The 22,689-nt window shown below is 36.9% G+C and overlaps 1 protein-coding gene and 1 long non-coding RNA gene across 4 annotated transcripts in view; one reads left to right on the top strand and one right to left on the bottom strand.

The window, feature by feature from the left end:
- The first annotated feature begins 204 nt into the window (after nucleotides 1-204).
- CDK7 (cyclin dependent kinase 7) overlaps nucleotides 205-22,689 on the top strand; it is a 34,762-nt gene continuing 12,277 nt past the window's right edge. The window contains exons 1-7 of one of the 3 annotated variants that reach the window (XM_058169395.1): nucleotides 387-481; nucleotides 3,056-3,119; nucleotides 3,672-3,745; nucleotides 3,882-4,087; nucleotides 17,280-17,339; nucleotides 20,025-20,058; nucleotides 22,562-22,629. In XM_058169395.1, coding sequence (XP_058025378.1) covers nucleotides 4,058-4,087; nucleotides 17,280-17,339; nucleotides 20,025-20,058; nucleotides 22,562-22,629 — 192 coding nt within the window. In that variant the 5' untranslated portion in view covers nucleotides 387-481; nucleotides 3,056-3,119; nucleotides 3,672-3,745; nucleotides 3,882-4,057. Of the gene's footprint in view, nucleotides 482-3,055; nucleotides 3,120-3,671; nucleotides 3,746-3,881; nucleotides 4,088-11,655; nucleotides 12,182-17,279; nucleotides 17,340-20,024; nucleotides 20,059-22,561; nucleotides 22,630-22,689 lie in introns of those variants that run through there. The other 2 variants (XM_058169393.1, XM_058169394.1) reach the window with 2 other exon arrangements.
- The window catches only part of LOC131191353 (uncharacterized), a 29,908-nt gene continuing 16,026 nt past the window's right edge, over nucleotides 8,808-22,689 (bottom strand). Inside the window, exons 2-3 of the long non-coding RNA XR_009153480.1 lie at nucleotides 9,631-9,693; nucleotides 8,808-8,942 (exon numbers count right to left, since the gene is read on the bottom strand). This is a non-coding gene — a long non-coding RNA (uncharacterized LOC131191353). The remainder of the gene's footprint in view (nucleotides 8,943-9,630; nucleotides 9,694-22,689) is intronic.

Below are 22,689 nucleotides of genomic sequence, written 5' to 3'. Positions count from 1 at the left end.
CCATGCTACCTTTGTGTAAATATGAAAAGGTGCTAAGCAAACAAATGGAAACAGTTATTTGCTACATGGCAACTATGTAAAGCCTGGATAAATCAGTTTTAAACAAGGGAGAACTAATCATTAATTAAGTTTGGGTAGGGCAACCAGCTATTTTAGTGAAATTAAACAAGTATTTTTAAATTGTAAGCGGCCCAGAGTCATTGATTAAGATGGGCGGCTACAGAAGTTGGATAAATAAAGCTAGTTAAAATAAAACATTGACTATCCGCCAATCCCTCATTCGATATTTGCATGAAAAACTCCGCGCCACGTTCTGTATACATCACAGACGTTCCGTTAAGTTCTAAGCCATGGAGGGCGGGGCTTAGCTAGACCCCGCCTTACAGCTCCCACAACGCTTTGTGCTGGCGCGCTCTTTCCTTTGACCGGGTGGGGTATCATCATGGGCAGCAAGATGGCGGCCGCCAGTAGGGTCATTCAGGTAAGTCTTTCAAATCGAGTATCTTGAAAGCTTTGGGTGCGCCTGGGAACTGTCTGCAGCTGCGCTTCTATGCAAGTTTCTGGGGCCTGCAGGTTGCGGGGGGCCGCAGATTGGGGACCGAATCCTTGGTCCTGAGCTGCACTAACCAGTGCTGGTGTCCTTGAGTGGGAAGGAGAAGGAACGCCAGTCCTGGAAACTGGATTCGACCTCCCCGGGTATCTTTAACTCAGTCTTGGCCGGCCAACCTCAGAGACTTCTCCGGCAGTTTTCATGGGAAAACGGCGAACGCTCTGAAGACTTTCCTTAGCGGTCTTTACAGGTTAAAACCGTGACTTTCCTCTCCCCAGTAAATCGGTAGACCAGATTTCTCCGCGCGTGTTATCCGCTTTGTTGGAGTGCAACTCCCGGACCTCTCCAAGTAGAGGTACACCAGCTTGCGATTGGGCTTGGGCTGCTGAGAAGCCCAAACGAAGAGGCCTTGCAGACATTGTTTTAAAGGGCGGCACTTGGAGATTTATTCCATAAAAAGCTTGCCAAGACTGTTGGCAAAGTACCTATTCTTAAAATCATGTTTTCCAAATTGGAGACGAGGCTAAATGTGAATCAGGATTTTATGCTGTTGCATCACAGTATCAGTTTTGATACAAATATTATAAATATAAATAATATAAATATCCACTCAAACTTTTGTCTGACATTAAAAAAAAAAGGTAGAGGGGCCCTTTTATCATTGAATTGCATGGTTTGTTATTTGAACAGCTTTGCAAAAATCTAGAACCACCATGTACACATCTATCCAGAACTACCCATTGCTGTTATGAAGTCAAGCATTCAGAGGTATTGGGAGGTAGATTGTGTGTGATCCTATAGTTGTTGGTAAACTAGTTTTAAGCATCTCTTCCTACTGGTCTTGTTGGCTGGACTTACTGAAAGCTGAGGTGCAGCAAGCTCTCTTTGGGGTTACTTAAACATATAAAATGCATTGGCTGGGATATTGTATCTCCTTTTTGTTGCATCTAGTTCTCCCATTCTTTGCCTACTAAACATGCTTCCTTTATTGGCTATTTTGAATATGATGGAGTTAACCATCGGATGTATTCAAGCAGAGTCTTGATAGACATCTGTCTGGGATGATTTTGATTTGGATTTTCTGCACTAAGCAGAAGATTAATGCCAGCAATTTAAATGCCCTATGATTCTTCTTCAATTTCTATGGATGATCCTCACTTCTATTGTGGGAGCTGATTTTTTTTAAATTTAGAAATGTAGTCATGAACTAATATTCAGACCCTGTGATAGGTTTTATCTGTTGTGTGTATCTTTCCTTCCCCCCTTTCTCATATGCTTTTTTCCATTCATTTTTTCCCTGCCACCTGCTCAATTGTTAGATTTACCTCTCAGCTTTACAACAATTTAACAATTACGGTACTTGTTTTTGTAACTCTAATGTTGATACAACTGGATGTTTATGCTTTGACTCTGTAAATACAAGATAACTTGGATCAAAAATTAAAATATTTTTGTTGAAGTTGGTGCATATAAAATGGGGAAAATGTTTTTTGAATCTGGAACAAACTTTCACATTCCACGAGTTCTACTGAACCATTTCAGATCAGCCAGGGTTCTGTAAAACTCAAAACTCAGAATGTTTTAGGTTTTATATGAAAAAAAAATCTGAAAAAGGAAAAAGGGTAAAGCTGGCACATAAGTGTCCTTGTATTAGTAACAAATTTTCCACCAAATTGTACTAAGGAGAGACGAGCAGGGATTTTCTTGTTTTATATCAAAATATAATATGTTCAGAGATCCTTTTTGACTTGAGTGGCAGAATAAAAATGCTATAAATAATTGCCAAATTTTCCTTAAGGAAAAAAGATAATATATTCCTTGATCATTCCTTGTTTATGTATGTATGAACCTAGTCTTCCCTTTTTTCTCTGCAATACTAAGAATAAAATAAACCTTTGGACAAACTGTACAAATCTACATTTGAATTTGGAATGGAATTTTACTATAATTCCTCAAAAACAATAAAAGAAATGTAACAACTATGGTTGTATTTTTCTTTGGATGTCATCTGAGTGCAAATTAATAAATAGTATGCCTAGAATTAATAAGATAGTTTTAGCGCTGGAATGAGTTCAAGTTTTTAAAATTGAAAAAGCAGAGCAGTTTTGTAAAAGGAGATACATTAATTCCATCCCTAAATTATTAAATTCTGGTTTCCTGGTTCAGTTGATATTATGAGCTTCCACTTAATCTCCACTGAAACATCATCATCATTATATTTATATATTGTCTATTTTCTACAATCAAGGCAATGTACATAATGCTGTCACCTTTTTTCCTCAAACCTTTGGTGTGAGGAGGGTTGTGCTGAAAGAGCTGCTTTTCATGCCTAAGAAAGGACTAGAATTCATAATCTTCTGGTTTCTAATCCAGCATCTTTGGCTCTCAACTTGGCTACTTCAACTTGGCTTTCAGTCTAAAAAGAGACATAAATTTTATCCTTTCTTGGCAGAACTGCACACATATAGAAATGTATATATTGACTTCTTTTTCTCATTTCTTTAGGTAGTCAAACCACATACACCACTGATTAAGTTTCCAGACAGAAAAAGTACTCCAAAACCTAATAGTAAGTATGTCTTTACTAAGTACACATGGAGCCATTTCTCACCATAATTTATGCTCAAGACATTTGAATTGCAATTCATTGTTTATAACAGTGTTGCTCTGTGAGGGGGATGGGCAGTTTGATCTAATAGTTAAGGCACAGGGCTAGAAAGCACAGGGCTAGTTCAAGTCCCGCCTTAGCTATGAAAGCCAGCTGGGTGATCTTGGATCAGTTACTCTCTCAGCCCAACTCACCTCACAGGGTTGCTGTTATGGAGAAATAGGAGGAAGAAGATGTGGGATATGTTCGCTGCCTGAATTATTTGTAAAAATAATAAAAATGGGAAAAAAAATTTTAAATTGATATATAAATAAAATATTTTTTCACATCACTAAGATGTTGACTGTATTCACTGTGGTGCTCAAATGTAATTGTTTATTCTGGGTACTTCTAAGCTTTAATTAGAGTCTCAGTCTCAGTTAATTCTTTTTTGAATTAACCACTTAACTTCAGTGGTTTACATGATGTATTTACGCCAAACTTCCTTAATCCTTGACTCTCCATATGTGCTAGATTACAACCCTCTCATCATATCCACCCTGCATGGCCAATGATCAGGACCAGATTGACATTGTCAGCCCTTTGAGGTAGGCCAGATCAGGAAACTTTATAGAGTCTTTAAGGTAGCTGCAGTGTTTTGCTGCAATAGACCAACATGGTTAGTCATGACGTAGGATACCTAGAGTATTTTTCCTAATACAGTTTTCTCTCTTACTGTTCCAGTCCAGGAATCTCCACTACAGTCAAGAGTGCCTCCGCTTCATGGAATAGCTTCACAATTTTCTTCAGAAAACAAAGCACCATCTTCTCAAAATACTTTATTTACTGGTAGAATACAAGGTATACCTGACACAGCAGAGTTAATAAGAACTTTACCTCAGAAATACAGGAGGAAACCTATGTCAGTTGAAGAGATGGAATACATTCAAGTAAGTTCTCTTTTTTTTTAAAAAAAAAAAGTAAAATATTAGTATTATTTTCAAAACCTCATTTTTTAAAAAAATCAAATGATTAAATAAAAAATTAGATTATGTGTGGTTTGCTTTTTGTGATGAGAAACCAGTTCTTTGAGAGTGTGTATGTGTGCTACAGAAGCAATACAATCAGAAGGTTGGAACTAGGCTTTAGTCATACTAATGTTTAGCATTGTATTGGTTTTATTCCACATTACAGATTTTTAATGATTAGCTTGAATTTCAGCTGGAATAATCGCTAGATTCTACCAAAAAATATTAAGAGCATGATTTAAACTAGGAATGGACTGCCTATTGCAAAACAAAATCCTTGGAAGTATGAATCCATCTTTTCAACACCATAATATGGTTAAAACAACTAAAAATTATAACTTTTCCAATAGCTTATCAGCCAAACTGAAACCACAGATGAAGAACCAAATAAATTCAGTGGAAAAATACTTTGTAATTAAACTTTGGGGAGTAATCTAAAATCCCTGCCAAAAGTGAATATTCCATGAAAAGTACTAAATAAATTGATTGATTGAAGTTATACAACCACTTATTTCACTTGTATCTTCATTAGTTGTTTGTCTAACTAGCTTATGGGAAATTCTGTGCTATCTCAGTTATCAACCAAGTTCAAATGGCTGCAAATAGAATTGCATGAAACCCTAATCCTATCAGCTACTATGGAGAGGGTTCATTTTTTCTAAATAAAGCGGCATCAATTGCATTAAATGCTGTTAAGAAATCCAACAACATAAATCCAGGAGAATCCCAATTTAAAAATCTTTTTCCAGCATGAGTGTAATTCCATAAAGTACAAGTTGAATACCCCTCTGTTAAGACAGTTCTACTTATCAAGATCAGGATCCATCCTTTTCATTATTTTGTATCATTCACCTATTGGTGATTGTTCTTTCCAAATTCTGAATAGTTTTACCAAGAGTTTGTTGTTGATACCGTATGATCAGGAATCTCATAGTATAAATGTATGTCACAGAGGAAAATTTTCTCAGTCCCATCTTTTCAAGAATGCTTCTAGGTGGGAATTTCTTCCAAAGATCCCCTAGAAAAATAAGCAAGAGAAAAGTGTTCAGTAGCTTTAAAACATATCATCTTTATTTTGACACAACTAATTTAGACAACCTGGTACTCTCCAATATAGCTTGGCATATTATCTGGAGCTGGTGGGAGGCTGGAATATCTGACTGAAGCAGCCTGAGTCTGAAATATCTGGAACTGGATACCTGTATCAGCTTGTGATAAGCAATATGATTGGTTAGCCTTGTTTTAAAACATTCAGAACACCAGGCCTTGCCTCAGGGTATGAATTGTGATAAATGAAACAATTATATTGCTGAAACAGATTTCTCAATTGCTCTCCCCTCCTTCCTTTACTGAACAACTAATCTATATTTATGTTATTTCAGACAATCAAAGTAGTTAGTAAGAAAACTAAAAGAAATAAGTGTAGAAAAAATATTGCAAGATCAGCATTTCAAAAACGTGGGTAATTATTTGTGCAACATTGCAGTAGCTTGAAATTATTATGTTATTTTTTAATTAATTAGAAATCTTCTGAAATTTCTTGATTTCAGGACACTTCTAATTCCGTTTAGAAATTAATTTCTAATTCCATTTTCTAATCCTCAAGTACTGTGCCCTACTGTATTTTATCATTATTTAATTTTACATTTTTGTTGTTCCCAAACCACTTAATTGCATATTTAATTTCTCTCCTAAGATTTAACTAAGATGGCAGCATTTGGGAAAGGGTTTTTTACAGTTGGCACTCAGATGTCGTCTGGCTTGTGCCTGAGTCAAATGGAACAGCTTGTTGAGTGAAGAAGCCGAAACAAACACGTGGGAGTGAAAGAGAGAATGTCTGTCACTAGTATGTATGAAAGCAATAGAAACAAATAGTTAAGATATTGGAGTAGGAGTGAGGAAATCAGATTTTAGTCCACTCAGCTACAGTTTGTTGGCTGACTTTGTGCCAGTTCTCTTTTAGTTCAGCCCACCTCACAAGATTGCTGTTGTGGTATCAAATAGGAGGAGGGGGCATTACGTATATCAACTTAAGTTCCTATAGGAAAGGCAGTAAATGAGTGCATGATGAATATCATTCTAATCAGCAATGTTGCAAGAATTGATTTTTGTTTCTGCTAAAAGATAATATTTTATTTTACAGCGTGGAGGTCCTGAATAAGGTGGAGCATTGTGCAGTTTGTAACTGCTGAATAACAAACCGTTGTACTTACAATAAAGTCCTTCTTCACTTTCTCTCTCTCTGGATATTAAAGAAGGTCAAAGGAAAGGTTTTTTTTTCCAAAGTGCTTTTGTGAGAGACTAAAAGGTAATCACTTTAGAAAGTGGTTATGTCTCATTCAAAGAGAATTCTGTTTCAATAACCAGAAGCATCCAGTTTAATTGCCTGATGAAATTTATTTTTTATTCTATTCAGCATAGTCTCATTATCTCTTATAGTTGCTATTGATACACTAATAATTAAAAATGGCTACTATTAAAATGACAATAATAGCCTGAAGATAAGCATGTTGTTTTCCGAGTTTGAACAACACAGGATTAGTTCCTTCTAGTAAGTAGCATGTTCTTCCAAATTCTGAATAGTTTTACCAAGAGTTTGTTGTTGATACCGTATGATCAGGAATCTCATAGTATAAATGTATGTCACAGAGGAAAATTTTCTCAGTCCCATCTTTTCAAGAATGCTTCTAGGTGGGAATTTCTTCCAAAGATCCCCTAGAAAAATAAGCAAGAGAAAAGTGTTCAGTAGCTTTAAAACATATCATCTTTATATTGACACAACTAATTTAGACAACCTGGTACTCTCCAATATAGCTTGGCATATTATCTGGAGCTGGTGGGAGGCTGGAATATCTGACTGAAGCAGCCTGAGTCTGAAATATCTGGAACTGGATACCTGTATCAGCTTGTGATAAGCAATATGATTGGTTAGCCTTGTTTTAAAACATTCAGAACACCAGGCCTTGCCTCAGGGTATGAATTGTGATAAATGAAACAATTATATTGCTGAAACAGATTTCTCAATTGCTCTCCCCTCCTTCCTTTACTGAACAACTAATCTATATTTATGTTATTTCAGACAATCAAAGTAGTTAGTAAGAAAACTAAAAGAAATAAGTGTAGAAAAAATATTGCAAGATCAGCATTTCAAAAACGTGGGTAATTATTTGTGCAACATTGCAGTAGCTTGAAATTATTATGTTATTTTTTAATTAATTAGAAATCTTCTGAAATTTCTTGATTTCAGGACACTTCTAATTCCGTTTAGAAATTAATTTCTAATTCCATTTTCTAATCCTCAAGTACTGTGCCCTACTGTGTTTTATCATTATTTAATTTTACATTTTTGTTGTTCCCAAACCACTCAATTGCATATTTAATTTCTCTCCTAAGATTTAACTAAGATGGCAGCATTTGGGAAAGGGTTTTTTACAGTTGGCACTCAGATGTCGTCTGGCTTGTGCCTGAGTCAAATGGAACAGCTTGTTGAGTGAAGAAGCCGAAACAAACACGTGGGAGTGAAAGAGAGAATGTCTGTCACTAGTATGTATGAAAGCAATAGAAACAAATAGTTAAGATATTGGAGTAGGAGTGAGGAAATCAGATTTTAGTCCACTCAGCTACAGTTCGTTGGCTGACTTTGTGCCAGTTCTCTTTTAGTTCAGCCCACCTCACAAGATTGCTGTTGTGGTATCAAATAGGAGGAGGGGGCATTACATATATCAACTTAAGTTCCTATAGGAAAGGCAGTAAATGAGTGCATGATGAATATCATTCTAATCAGCAATGTTGCAAGAATTGATTTTTGTTTCTGCTAAAAGATAATATTTTATTTTACAGCGTGGAGGTCCTGAATAAGGTGGAGCATTGTGCAGTTTGTAACTGCTGAATAACAAACCGTTGTACTTACAATAAAGTCCTTCTTCACTTTCTCTCTCTCTGGATATTAAAGAAGGTCAAAGGAAAGGTTTTTTTTTCCAAAGTGCTTTTGTGAGAGACTAAAAGGTAATCACTTTAGAAAGTGGTTATGTCTCATTCAAAGAGAATTCTGTTTCAATAACCAGAAGCATCCAGTTTAATTGCCTGATGAAATTTATTTTTTATTCTATTCAGCATAGTCTCATTATCTCTTATAGTTGCTATTGATACACTAATAATTAAAAATGGCTACTATTAAAATGACAATAGTAGCCTGAAGATAAGCATGTTGTTTTCCGAGTTTGAACAACACAGGATTAGTTCCTTCTAGTAAGTAGCATGTTCTTCCAAAGAACTCTGAGAATTAAACTTAAGTTAGCCATATAAAAATTTGACAAATTTTGTCAGTGGACTCATTGTACAATCTACAATAATCTACAGATATGCACAATATTTCTTCAGAAAAAGAAATAATCCAGCTCTTCCCTTTCTGAGTGCTATTACTACCTCAGCATAAACAATTGTTAAATTTGGTTCAGAATAGACAGGAATTCATTTTCATATGTCTATCTTTAAACCTAGTGACTACATTGTAATAAGAAATTAAATATTTGTAATATTTACTTACCAATCAGAGCTAATACCAATGTTCTCAGATGAGCCCTAGAAATTTCCATGAATTGCAGTGTATACGAATCTCTTGTGTACGTTTACTTTGCTCCATCAAAATTTTGTTTCTTGCAGGGAAGTTATCACTTGCACATCAAAACATCCCCATAATTGGGTTGTTTGAGTCACTGAATCAGGGAGCTGGAAAAACTTTTGCTGATTGATGTGGCTAGCACTGATTTGTACACTACTAATATATAAATCAAGAATGATATGAAGTATAATTTATAATATTTAATACTTAATACATGATAATACACATCAGTGAATTATATGAAGCACATACAAAATTTATTTCTAGAGAGCAGCACCGAAACTGCAAATGAATATATTCATAGATCTTGTGATCACTTGATTTCATTTTTAACATGTACTTGCTATCACATATATGTTTTTATGACAGGAAAGAGGAACTATACAATCAATCAGTAGAGACATGTTATTTGAAAAAATTTTCATCTGTTCAAGTAGGAAAAGGATTCAAATTTACAATGCAAATGTGTATGCAAGGTTTTACTAAATCAGTAGGTAAAGGTCCATTAAGCCATTCACATTTTATTGTTATAAAAATACTTTTGTGTATGATACCGAATGTACTGTTTACATTTCTACTATTGTTTGATATATTCTTCATATGTATTTTAAGATTTGTTCTAAGTTAGCATTTGCACAGAACCCAAATAAATTATAATTGCAAATTATAGATGGGTATACAAATAATACAAATATAGCAAACCCCTCTGGAGAGTTGGCTAATAAAAACCACAATATGGATCTGCAGTCTTGAATGCACCTCCTTAATAGAATGTACATTTCAGTGTTGCCTGCCTTTACTGAAACATACTTTGTGTGCTTTCGTTATTTTTTCCAGTACTTACCATTCTGTGAAAAACGTATTTGTTCTCTTAGAATTTCTGAATTTTTGCAAACACTAAACGTTCCTAGTGAAATATAAAAGGAATTTAAGTAAATAATTAATATTTGGTATTTATTTCATTTCATAAAGTTACCCAACATATAATATGCTGATAATGAAAAAAAATGGCACTAATTCCTTTTTTAATGTATGGAATTGTTAAAGGGAGAACAAAGGGCAGTTTGTTCTAGAATTCAATTTAACAATCAGGCCCTGCAACATGCCAATCTGACAAGTATTACTTTCATTAGACAGATTCTCATCACCTAGGTTTTAAAAGTATGCAATGCTTCACTCAAATTTCTGAAGATCTCTGTAAAAATGTCATTCTTATAAAAATGCCTGTCAATATAGAAAAAATGCAGAACATTTCTAAAGCACTTCTGGAGGAATGCTCAATGAATGACATGAGTCAAAAGTAGAATTTTTCATGGACATTATTGTATGTGAAAGAAATTAAACGGTGCATTTCACAACAAAAACATTCTATCTCTTAAGCACAATGTCACGGTTTGGGAGTGACCTAGACTTGCCATCATCTGATATGTATATCTGTATCAGAATTCTGCAGGAGACTACCAAGCCATTTGGCCATCAGCTGAAGTAAGACATGCAGCCAGATAATAATCCCAAACATACAAGCAAATTTACAAAAAAATGAATTCAAAGCAACTTCACTATATTTGAAATGGCAAAAGTTGTATGTACAATGAATATTGCCAGGGAATGTGGATATTCCTTACTGGAAGTACAAGACGTGCCTAGTGAAAAACACCTAGCTGCATCTGCTAAAGGTGCTCAACTTACAACGACAATTGGAATCAGAAAGTTTGTCATTAAGCTGCACAGTCATTAAGTCAAGCATTATGTGACTGCACCCGATTTTATGACTTTTATGGCCCTAGTCATTAAGTAAATCACCAGTATCATTAAGTAAATACAGCTTTCCCCACTGAGTGCTTCTGGCTGGAAGGATTGCAAACAGATCACATGACCACAGGATGCTGCAAATATAAAGGCAAGCCAGTTTTCCAATGATTCAGATCATGAACACGTGACCATTGGAGTTGATGTACCAGTTGTAACTTCAAGGATCGGTTGTAACTTTTCTCAGTGCTGTCATAACGTTGAATCATTGTTATATGAATGACAAGTTGAGGGCTACCTGTATTATATTGCTAGGGTTCAATAACTAGCCCCACAACTGGAAAAGAACTAAGAGGATGTCTGACCATTATGCTATTTCATCTCAGAAAGATCACCATTAGATCTGTTTTACAGTAGTGTTTTATTCAAGACTTGGCCAGTCAAACATTGCAGCAAATTGGACGTCAAATTGAAGGAAAAGAAAGCAAATCAACTTTCAAATGTTTCACAAAAACAATTTACTGTCTACAAACATAAATATTTCTGACTAATTGAATGATTTTGATCTGGCAAGATTTTAATACACTCTGGCTCTGTGTGTAAATTTTAGCTGGAAGTCCAGATCAGTACCAGCTCTTCCTCTCTGAATAAAAAATACGGATATAACCATCAAAAGTATGGGTGTGGAATTTAGGATCTCACCAACAGATACTACCAGTATCTGAATAGCAGACATGACAGGGATCAGATAAATTGGTCGTAGTTGTCTTCTCCGACATGATTTGCTGAAGTATGATTTTTAGAGCAGTGTATATTCATACCAATTAGCAAATGCAGATTTAATCCTCTGGGATATTTCCCCAATTCCACATAGCTAGCCACTTAACTGAACTCTTCGAGTCACCTTATTAGCATAAGCAGAACACTATTTAAGAAATTTATAAAGTGCTGCTTCTCTCTCCATCCCACCTCAAAATGTTCAATGTACCATGATCGTGATTAAAACAATAATAATAATAACAACAACAGAGTTGGAAGGGACCTTGGAGGTCTTCTAGTCCAACCCCCTGCCCAGGCAGGAAACCCTACACCATTTCAGACAAATGGTTATCCAACATTTTCTTTAAAAATTCCAGTGTTGGAGCATTTACAACTTCTGCAGGCAAGTATTACAAACTAGATGCAAAGCATCTAAGGACAAAATGTGGCAGATAATCATGTTATTTAAAAACTGAAATTCTGTATCATGTTTTCACTCGTAGGAAGTTCGCATTCCTTCCAATGCCAAGTTTTGGAAGGGAATGCTGCTGCCGCTGCTGCTGTTCATGCGCGTTATCCAATTTTCGCGCCTCCCGTTTCCTTGACAGCGGAGTCCCAGCACTGGCTGTTGCGCTCTTCGCGTTAGACGCCGTTACCCAGCCGGCAGAAGCGTCTTTGGTCAAAGTGCGGCGCATGCGCAAGCATAGAGTGCTAAGCCGGAAGTGTCGGAGGGGAATTGCAGTTTGGGTTTTCGGAGTTTTAAAGATCGTTTTCAGCTACGGAGGGTTTTAAATCGCTTTTCCAGTCTTCCCTGGTCCCGCGTCGTCATGGATGCGCGAGCGCGAGCCAAACGCTATGAAAAACTGGACTTTCTGGGTGAGGGCCAGGTAAGGAATAGCGGCCTCATCTGCCTTTTAATGTGCTCTCTGTAATTCTGTTTTTGTGACTGTAATAAAAATTATTTTTATATGAAGGGAAATAGCCCGGAGATATTCTTTGTTTCTCGAGATCATTCTAATCTACATCTTGCCTTTTTTTCTAGAAGGGAATTTAGGAAGATCTTTCTTTTCTCTGTTTCCGACAACCTTGCGAGGTAGACTAGCTAAGGCAGGGGTGTCCAAACTTGACAACTTTAAGACTTGTGGACTTCAATTCCCAGAATTCCTCAGCCAGCAAAGCAAAGTTTTGAAGTCCACAGGTCTTAAAGTTGCCAAGTTTGGACACCCTGAGCTAAGAGGTGAAAGCATGGCTGTCTGAATTAGGAGTCGTTACATTTGGCGTTAACTCAGTAAATAGTGTGCATCATGCCAATATACTGCTGGCTCCCTTCGCTTTTCTGAAGTGCTTTGATTATTTTTAATATAAAGGAGGCAAACGAATATACAAAAAATGCCTTTGCCTTTGTCATCAAGTCCTCTCCAGGATGTTTGTGCAAACTCTTTTTTATGCCACAGATCCTGCAGAAGAGGCATCTTCCCTCCCCTCATCAGACACTTTTTTTTTCCCCTCAGCATTTTCTTTTATTCTAGGCCACTTTTTTTTTTCAAGGAAAGTAAGTTGTGGCACTTCTGGCTTCTTGAGAATCTATGTAATTCTATACATTTCTAATTTGGAATCAGTTTACATTGATCTCTGATCTTTAATTATGAGAAAATATCCATCCATAGATATTGGTGTAACACAGTAAGCTGTAACTGTCTGTTTTCGGCAGTACCACCTCATCCCTAATACAGAAACTTGACTTATTTGAGTAAACCTCAGGCAATAAGCATAAAATAATGCAAATGCAGCCTCTAAATTTGCTTTCTTCAGATTCGTGTTTCAGACAGCATTGTGAAATGTAGCTTAGTAATTAGAAAGTAAACAGCAAAATAATCTGTTAAAATAGTGGCAGAGAACCAGACTTAGTCTGAAAATCAGTGATTCTGTGGTTGGTATCTCAGCCTATACTCAAATATTTTATTCTTCCAAACAAATGGTCACAAAATATTATTGTTATGCAGTATGTTTATCTTGATTTAGACTGATTGCTAATCATCTGATTAAGAAAGTTGTATACAACTGAGTTTAACAATTAATGGTTATAGAAACAACAATTACAAAGTAATGCCAAAAAGAAAATAGCTCTGCAAAGGGATAGAGATAAAAAGACAATAACTCTCTTTTGGGAAGCTGATGCTACAGACTGATTAAATTTGACAAAATATTGTGGACATCCCTAATGTTTCACCCAAAAAGAAATTAAATTCTATAGCATAGCCTTTTGAATGTTTGCTAATTGGGCAAATAACAATGCAATGCTTCTATATAGGGAACCCTTCTGACTAGAGTTTTACAATCTTGTAAATCTTGGACTGTAAAGTCTTATAAAGACTGGGACTGAGGAGGCAAAGTTAAAGCTAAAGGCTTGCTTTGACTGCACTGATTCAAATATTTTTGAAGATACCTCTGCAGATCTGGATGAACTCACAGAAACTGTAATATCATATGTCAACTTCTGTGAAGACCTATGCATACCGACCAGGAACTTGCGAATATACAGTAACAACAAACCTTGGTTCATAGCTAAACTTAAGCAGCTACATCGTTCCAAAGAGTAAGCCTACAGAAAAGGTGATAAAATGCTGTACAATCAGGTCAGAAATATGTTAAGAAGGGAGATCAGAGCAGCAAAAAGAAGCTACTCTGAAAAGCTAAAGAATCAGTTCTCAACAAATGAACCAGCAAACATATGGAAAACTCTCAAAAATATCACCGGCTACAGCAAACCTCCTTCCCAGGCTGAAGGAAATCAACAACTGGCAGATAACCTGAATGTGTTTTACTACAGTTTGAAAGAAACTACAGCCACCTATCTCCACAACCCCCATCTCAGACAGACCAACAACAGCCAAACCTACAACTGACCCCATCCCATTGGGTTCACAACCCCTAGTGATCACAGAAAAGGAAGTGCAAGACCTATTTCACAGACAAAAGCCAGTAAAAGCCACAGGCCCAGACAAGATAACTCCTTCTTGCTTAAAAGTCTGTGCTGACCAATTGGCCCCCATCTTCACCCATATCTTCAATAAATCACTAGAGATGTGCTATGTTCCTTCTTGCTTCAAACGCTCTACTATCATCCCAGTGCCGAACAAGCCCACCATCAAGGAACTTAATGACTATAGACCAGTTGCTCTAACATCTGTAGTTATGAAACCTTTGAAAAATCTTTGAAAAGCTAGTGCTATCCCACTTGAAAACCATCACGGATCCACTGTTAGACCCTTGCAATTTGCATACCGAGCAAATAGATCAACAGATGATGCTGTTAATATGGCTCTGCACTACATCCTACAACATCTTGAATCTCCAAAGACCTACTCAAAGGTCCACTTTGTAGACTTTAATTCAGCATTCAATACCATCATTCCAGACACTCTTCTAACCAAGCTAAACCAGCTACAGGTATCTGAACACACTTGTAAGTAGTTCATACGCTTCCTAACAAACAGGAAGCAGCAGGTGAAGCTAAGCAGAATCACATTCAGATACCTGTACAATTAGCACAGGGGTCCCTCAAGCCTGTGTGCTCTCCCCACTTCTCTTCTCTGTATATACCAGTGACTGCAATGATCCATCTGTTAAACTACTAAAGGTTCGCAGATGACACAACAGTGATCGGTCTCATTTGAGACAATGATGAATCTGCATACAGACGGGAGGTTGAAGAACTAGCCTCGTGGTGCAACCGGAACAATCTGGAACTGAACACATTCAAAACTGTAGAAATGTTGGTAGACTTGAGGAGAAATCCTTCCATTCTTTCACCTCTTACTATACTAGACAACACAGTATCAACAGTAGAGACCTTCAAATTTCTAGGTTCCACCATATCGCAAGATCTAAAATGGACAGCTACCATCAAAAACATCATCAAAAAAGCATAACAAAGAATGTTCTTTCTGCATCAACTCAGAAAGCTCAGACTGCCCAAGCAGCTGCTGATAGAGTTCTACAGAGGAACTAATGAGTCTGTCATCTGCACCTCTATAACTGTCTGGTTTGGTTCTGCAACCCAACAAGACAGACAACAGACTTCAGAGATAATTAGCACTGCAGAAAAAACAGTTACTACCAACCTGCCTTCCATTGAGGACCTGTATACTGCACGAGTCAAAAAGAGGGCTGTGAAAATATTTACAGAGTCCTCACATCCTGGACATAAACTGTTTCAACTCCTACCCTCAAAACGATGCTATAGAGCACTGCACACCAGAACAACTAGACACAAGAACATTTTTTCCTAAACACCATCATTCTGCTAAACAAATAATTCCCTCAACACTGTCAAACTATTTACTAAGTCTGCACTACTATTAATCTTCTCATTGTTCCCATCACCTGTTTCCTTCCACCTATGTATGCTATAACTTTGTTGCTTGTATCCTTACAATTTATATTGACTATTTCCTAATATGATTTGATTGCTTGTTTGAACCCTATGACTATCATTAAGTGTTGTACCTTATGATTCTTGAGGAACATACCTTTTTTATGTACACTGAGAGCATATGCACCAAGACAAATTCCTTGTGTCTCCAATCACACTTGGCCAATAAATTCTATTCTATTCTATTCTATTCTATTTTGGATGAATGCTTTGTTATGTTAAACTCTCACATGTATGTACTTCACAGTGATTAATGTTTAAAATAGCTTTGCCTTGAAGTTTCTGCTGTAGTTATAGGTAGTCCTTGCCTTACAACCATTTGTTTAGCAACAAAATGGCTTGCAACTGATCCTTGCACCTATGACTGTCACAGCATTCCTATGGCCATGTGATCAAAATTTGAGCATTTTGGCAACCTGCATGCATTTACAACAGTTGCAGCATCCTGGAGTTACATGATCACCATTTGCAAACTTCCTGGGGAGGCTTCCTATAATCACAATCAATGGGGAAGCCAAATTCACTTAATGACCATATGTCATTCACTTAACTGCAGTGAATGGTTTAACAACTTTGACAAAAAATATAAAATTGAGCACGATTCATTTAATGTCCTTGCTTAGTAATAGAAATTCTGATCTCAATTGTAATCATAGGTCAAAGATTTATGCACAGTTGCTTCTCTGCTGCTGCCAGTAAAAGTGTTGCCAGTGCATAAACCACATAAACTGACATGTCAAGCTTTCTGGAGAAGACCTTGTTTTCATGTTCTAGGATAGATATGGTGCTTATACCGCTTCATTTCATTGAATATTTTGCATAATCTTATTACATATTTCCTAGCCATGGAGTGAAGAACCAGCTGTTCTTCAGGAGCCATAGTGATGCAGCGGTTAGAATGTAGTATTGCAGGCTAATTCTGCCCACTGCCAGGAGTACAATCCTGACCAGCTCAAAGTTGACTCAGGCTTCCATTCTGCTGAAGTCAGGAAAATGACCCAGATTGTTGGGGGCAATATGCTGATGTTCTAAACCTCTTAGAAAGTGGTGTAATGCAGCGGTCCCCAACCCCCAGGCTGCAGCACACTACCAGATCATGGCCTATTCGCAACCAGGCTGTATAAGTGGTGAGCCAGCATTCGTGCGCATACATGCACAGATCAACTTTTCGCAAGTTAAGCTGTGCATGCGTAAGCATGTGCACCAGCCCGCCTCTCGCATCGTCCAGCTCCCCTCTCCCCCCTGGGCCGCCAACCCACAAACGTTGAGGACCACTGCTGTAAAGCACTGTGGAGTGGTATATAAGTCTAAGTGATATTGCTATTTTTCTTCAGGTATTCCTGAACTACAGTTTATACTTACTGTACAGACTACCTGTACTGCTTTTGGCCATCCTGAGGATTTGAAATTGTGTTTGAAATTGTATTTTTAGGATCTGAAAGAACAGTTTCCCCTCTTTATGTTCCAAGTAAATAAAACTGGATAATGATGTAGCTTTATCTTTGGAAAATTGAATTGTTTAATATTCAGGATATTTTCTCTCTCTTTAGTTTGCTACTGTTTATAAAGCAAGAGACAAGAACACAAATCAAATTGTTGCTATTAAAAAAGTAAGTCTTATTTTGGCTCTATTTTATACTTTTTCAGATCATCCTTTGTTAAAATAATTAAAAATTAAAAATGCAGCAATGACTTTAGACCTGAACCTTTAACTATATTCTGAAGTTGCTTTTCAACACACATCCTGACTTTCAAATGTACTTCGTATATTGTAGGTTATCATGTTGACATCATAAACAGTATTAATTTAGGCCTCATGTTTATCAGTTGATAATGAGTCATTATATGCCTCATGGTCATGGATGGAGGGAGGACAGATGAATCTACACATTATGGCTTAGAGCTTCATGAAAATATGGAGTTCGAGAAAGCATATCTAAAAATGTTGGCTTGCTTCTACATGAAGTTTTCTTAACCATAGCTTGGCATGGTATTTTAACTAAGCCAGTTCTTTCACTTCTTGGTGTTTGTAATATTACAGCAAATGTGTATAAAGTAGAATGAACTTTAGGTCTGTGGTTTTTAAATTGTTTCTGAAGAACTGTAGCATTTCTTGAGAGCTTACCAAAAAATTGAGAGAAATCATTGTTAATAGCAGGCAGTCTTCCCTGAAATTACTTTACTACTACTATTGGTTTTCTACTGTAATTTTCAGATTAAAAAAAGCATTTAGTGTGTTCTAGGCTACACCATTAGTTCATTATTTACTATAATTTTTGCTCCATAAGACACATTTTTTCCCTCCCAAAAGTGGGTGGAAATGTCTGTTCGTTTTATGGAGCGAATATAGGCAACAGGCAGCAGCAGCAAACAGTGGCAGCAATCTCCACCACCTGGAACAGCTGATTGGCAGTATTCCAGGAGACTGATCCAACCGTCAATCAGCTGCTCAGAGGTGAAGCTCTAATGTTCCACAACGGAGGCAGCAGACATGGGGGAGGCAAGCTATATATATATATAGCTTGCCTATATATATATATAGCTATATATATATATTGTTTTCCTCCTCTAAACCTTGGTGTGTCTTATGGTCAGGAGCGTCTTATGGAGCGAAAAATACGGTACCTGAAAAGAAAACCAAAAGTTTTCTCAAATAATTTTATGTTTTATCTTAAATTTTCTATAAATACAATAACGAAGAAAGCAGGGGTGGGTTTCAAAACCCATCACTACTGGTTTGCTCGTGGGCGTGTGGGCAAGCATGCAATGCTTCTGCCCATGCACAGAAGCTTCTGCACATGGTCAGAAGTGTTCGGCCGGGTGGGCGGAGCCTCCTGCCGCTACCAGTTCACCCAATCCGGGGTGAACCGGTAGCAACCCACCATTGGAAGAAAGTTTGTTTTCCTAAAATGCAGTCTTCAAACCATCAGCAGTTCTTAATATATTACATGGCTGTAGGTATGATACTTTTGCATCTGCATTTGCAGCAAGAAAATCAGCTGTAAGAAGTCAAGGCTACATTAATTTAGGACATTGATCTGTTATTTTTTTTTAACTTGCCCATTCTCATGAGGAATGAAATTAATAAAGCAATCATATTATTTGAGACTGTGGCATACTCTGTAGTGCTCATTCCTGTTTCCCAGTTAATATACTCTGCTGCACAGTCATTCAATATTGCCCCTTTTATGATATCAAAATTCAGACAGTATGTTTAATGAGCTAGACCAGGGGTGTCAAACTTGATTTCATTGAGGGCTTATCAGAGTTTGTTTAACCTCCAGGGCCAGGGTGAGCGTGGCCAGCTTGACGTCACTTGTGTCAGGGTCATCTGTGGTGGCCCAAGTGCTCTGCCAGCGAAACGGGCTCCCGAGCTCCATTTTCAGCCGCAACAGCCTCCTGTCACCCTCTGCCAGCAAAAACAGAGGGCAGCAGGAGGCCATCACAGCCAAAACAGCCTAGCAGGGCGGTGTGCGGCCCTACCGAGCTCTGTTTTCACTGGCAGAGGCACCGCAGGCTGGTCCTTTGCTGTTTCTAGGGTGGCCCCGCGGGCCAGATCTAAGCACCCCATGAGCCAGACCTGGCCCCCCAGGTCTTGAGTTTGATACCCCTAAACTAGACAGTAGCCAATATAGATTGATATATTTTCTTTGAATTGATGTTGCAGCAATGAGGTCTCCTTACTGGTACATTGATGATAGATAGTATATATAATATATATAGTGTCTTATCACTGGATCCCATTCTGGCATTAAAGTCTCCTCCAATTAATACATATGCAGTAGGGAAATTTAAGTCTTCAAAGTAGTTTTAAAAATAATTTTTAAATTTTTAAATGAAGATTTGGGCCATAGGGGCAGTAGATAAACATTATTAACTAAAACCATTGGATCCCTGAATTTAAATTTGGCATATGAATCACAACTTTCACTATATGTAATGTAAACCATGTAAAGACTTTCTTGATTGTTGATGGTATTTGTGAAGTGGAACAAACTCCATATATAGGTCTACAACTTTTTTACATCATGCCTTACTAAACAGGATTCTTGGTTTACTGTGACATCTGATTAGGTTTGGCACAACTATGTACATTCTGCAAAACATTTGTAAGCACTAAACTGTTTGAAATATTTGAAATAATAAAATATTTAATAATTAGTATGTATAGTTTTATGCATATGTATAAATAAACATGTATATTTATTTATATGCATAGCTATTTGTTAAAGCTGTTACTCAACTGTTGCAATTTCTGACCTGCATATGTTAAAAAGGAATATTCTGTGTTCTAGATAAAACTCGGACACAGATCAGAAGCTAAAGATGGTAAGTATCTGAAATACCTAATAAGTAAAAATTTCTTTGTTAGGTAGTTTCTGAAAGATGAAATAAGGAACGGTGATTAGGAGGAAATCCCAGTTTATTTATTGGAAAGACATTCTACAGTTCACAATATATATCAAAGCAATATCATACAACATCCCCAATAAAGCAGAGAAAAGAAAACAATAAACCAATCCCAACATAAATTTAAAATTGTTGGTGTCAACTCCTATCACAAAATTCTAAGAGAGCCTCTGTTTTTAATTGCTTCTTGAAAGCCAACAATATACGGCTTATTTAATTTCTTTTTTTCTTTTTTTCTTATAAAAGTTTTTTTATTTTTTAACAAACACACATAAACAAACAATGCATTTTTTCTGAACAGAGTATTAGTCGAGTCACAAATTTGTACAGCTTTTAGTTATCTCCCAACAAAAGTTATAGATTTCACTTTTTGCCAGTGTTCTTTCTCTCTAATTTTAATAGGGGAGACAATTCCAAAATGCAGCAACACTGACAGAAAAAAAAAACATTTGCAACCTTCTAACCGCCTCACTACATGAAAGTGAAGAATCATCAACAGTTTTTCCTGGGATATATGAATTGAGAAACAAACCCAAGTGCTTACCAGAAATGTTTTGAATTCATAAGGCAACTAGAGCAGATTATCCAAAAAAAGTCTGTTTGCTCTGCAGGGTTTTTAGTAGCTGCCATAATCATCTGGACAAGGAAGGAATCTGATCACAACAAAGGGCAGATTTAATTTCCTTCCGTATCCAGATCATAATATCTACTCAGACAAAACAAGCCCAACTGCTTATATGTTGTGACAAATCACATGGGACAAGCCCACAGTTGCCACAGAGGCTATGAGCTCCCAAACGTATTTTTAACACCTCTAAGATTTCAATGGAAATTGAAGTAACCCAACACCCAAAACAGCAGATTTTAACACTGGCCTTCAGACCACATCAAACAGATGAGATACTCAAAACCTAGGAGTGAGTAATCTCTGACTGCATGACTTTGTTGCCTTTGCCCATCTAGGTCTCAGTAATACACAAAGCATTCACATACTGAACTACAATGAATTTGTAAACAATAAGTTCTTACTTACTAAACGTGGACCTCAGATGACATGATCAACAAAATTACTTAAGTTGTTCACCTGATTCACAATCAGGTGGAATGAACAACATGGCCTTTGAACTTAAATATTTACTGCATATTGAGGGTAGCTGATATCTGAAGCAGACTCTTTGCATGCTGTTGAGTTTGCAATTATTAGAGAGCCAGTGAAGTGATATTGTGGATATAGATAACATAGGCACATGTAATTACTATACTCTGATTAATGATGCTTAGGAAATTTAAAATTCTAAAGTGTATCAGTATAGATATGGGCACCTAATTTTCTACCCCGTAGAAAATAAGCTCTTATCTTTCTAGTCCCCTTTGTCCCTATCACAACCTACTATAGAAACAATGAATTTTGGAGGAAATGTGGCATCACATGGGAAAATGTATAGGGATCTAGCTTTTTCTGGAAACAGTTTTTCCCTCATGACTCAGGCTACAAAGAATGTGGAATATAATTCTACCCTTTTTTCTGTAATATATTTGAGTGAATCTTGGATATACCGTATTTTTCACTCCATAAGACACACTTCCCCCCCCCAAAAAAACCATGTTTGTGCGTCTTATGGAGCAAATATTGCATCACAAACCATGAAGTGTATTACCTCGGGTCCCCAACAGTGGACCGGTGCCAGTCCTTTGGTGAATAGTAGCTGGGCTGTGGCGGCAGAGTCCTTTTACAGTGCTGAACCCCGCCTCTTCTGCCTTTGTCATTGCCCTCCTCTTCTGTCTCTTTTCCGCAGTGCAGGAGTCAATAGGCAGAGCTGGCACACAAGGGGACACCTATCTGTGGTCCTCTCAAGGCTCTGCCTGATATTTTTTTCTTGTTTTCCTCCTCTAACCCTAGGTGTGTCTTAGGGTCAGGTGCATCTTATAGTGCGAAAAATACGGTAAATGGAAATATTCAAGAATGGTGTGTTTGTGTAAATTTTATGAGGAAAGTTCATGCCATGCTTAATCTGTTCATCATGAAATTGCTTTAAGATACTACTAGTTTCTGTAATTCACCATTGAATACAAAGATAGGAAATTGTAGGAATCTCTCTGAAACTTGCTTTCTTTTTAATTGGAAATTCTACTGATTAAATCAGAAACATAAAGCAATTGCTATACAACTCTTACTTGGGGAAGTTTTCTTCTAAGATCTAGAAGAAAGGTCCAGAACAGGAATCTGGTCCTTCTAAGCGGGCTGATCACTTCAAATAGATTCAGGATTTTTAGAGTTGAATTATATGGGCATTATACTATTACAAATGTGTACATAAATCATCAAGACAGAAGTATCAGCATTGAGCCCTCCTTATTAATGCAGTCTTTGAAACACCTAAGGTATCTCAAAGTTTTTTAATTTTATGTTCTTTCAAATAAGGTATAAATAGAACAGCACTTCGAGAAATAAAACTGCTGCAAGAGCTTAGCCATCCAAATATTATTGGAGTAAGTATGAAATATTATATAAAAAATATTAGTTATGTTGTTACCTTGCTGTCAATATAA

This window comes from Ahaetulla prasina, chromosome 2 (genome assembly GCF_028640845.1).
Source record: "Ahaetulla prasina isolate Xishuangbanna chromosome 2, ASM2864084v1, whole genome shotgun sequence".
In the NCBI taxonomy this organism is placed as follows: domain Eukaryota; kingdom Metazoa; phylum Chordata; class Lepidosauria; order Squamata; family Colubridae; genus Ahaetulla; species Ahaetulla prasina.
Note: the sequence above shows the minus strand (reverse complement) of the source record. Positions and strands in the feature narration are given on the sequence as shown.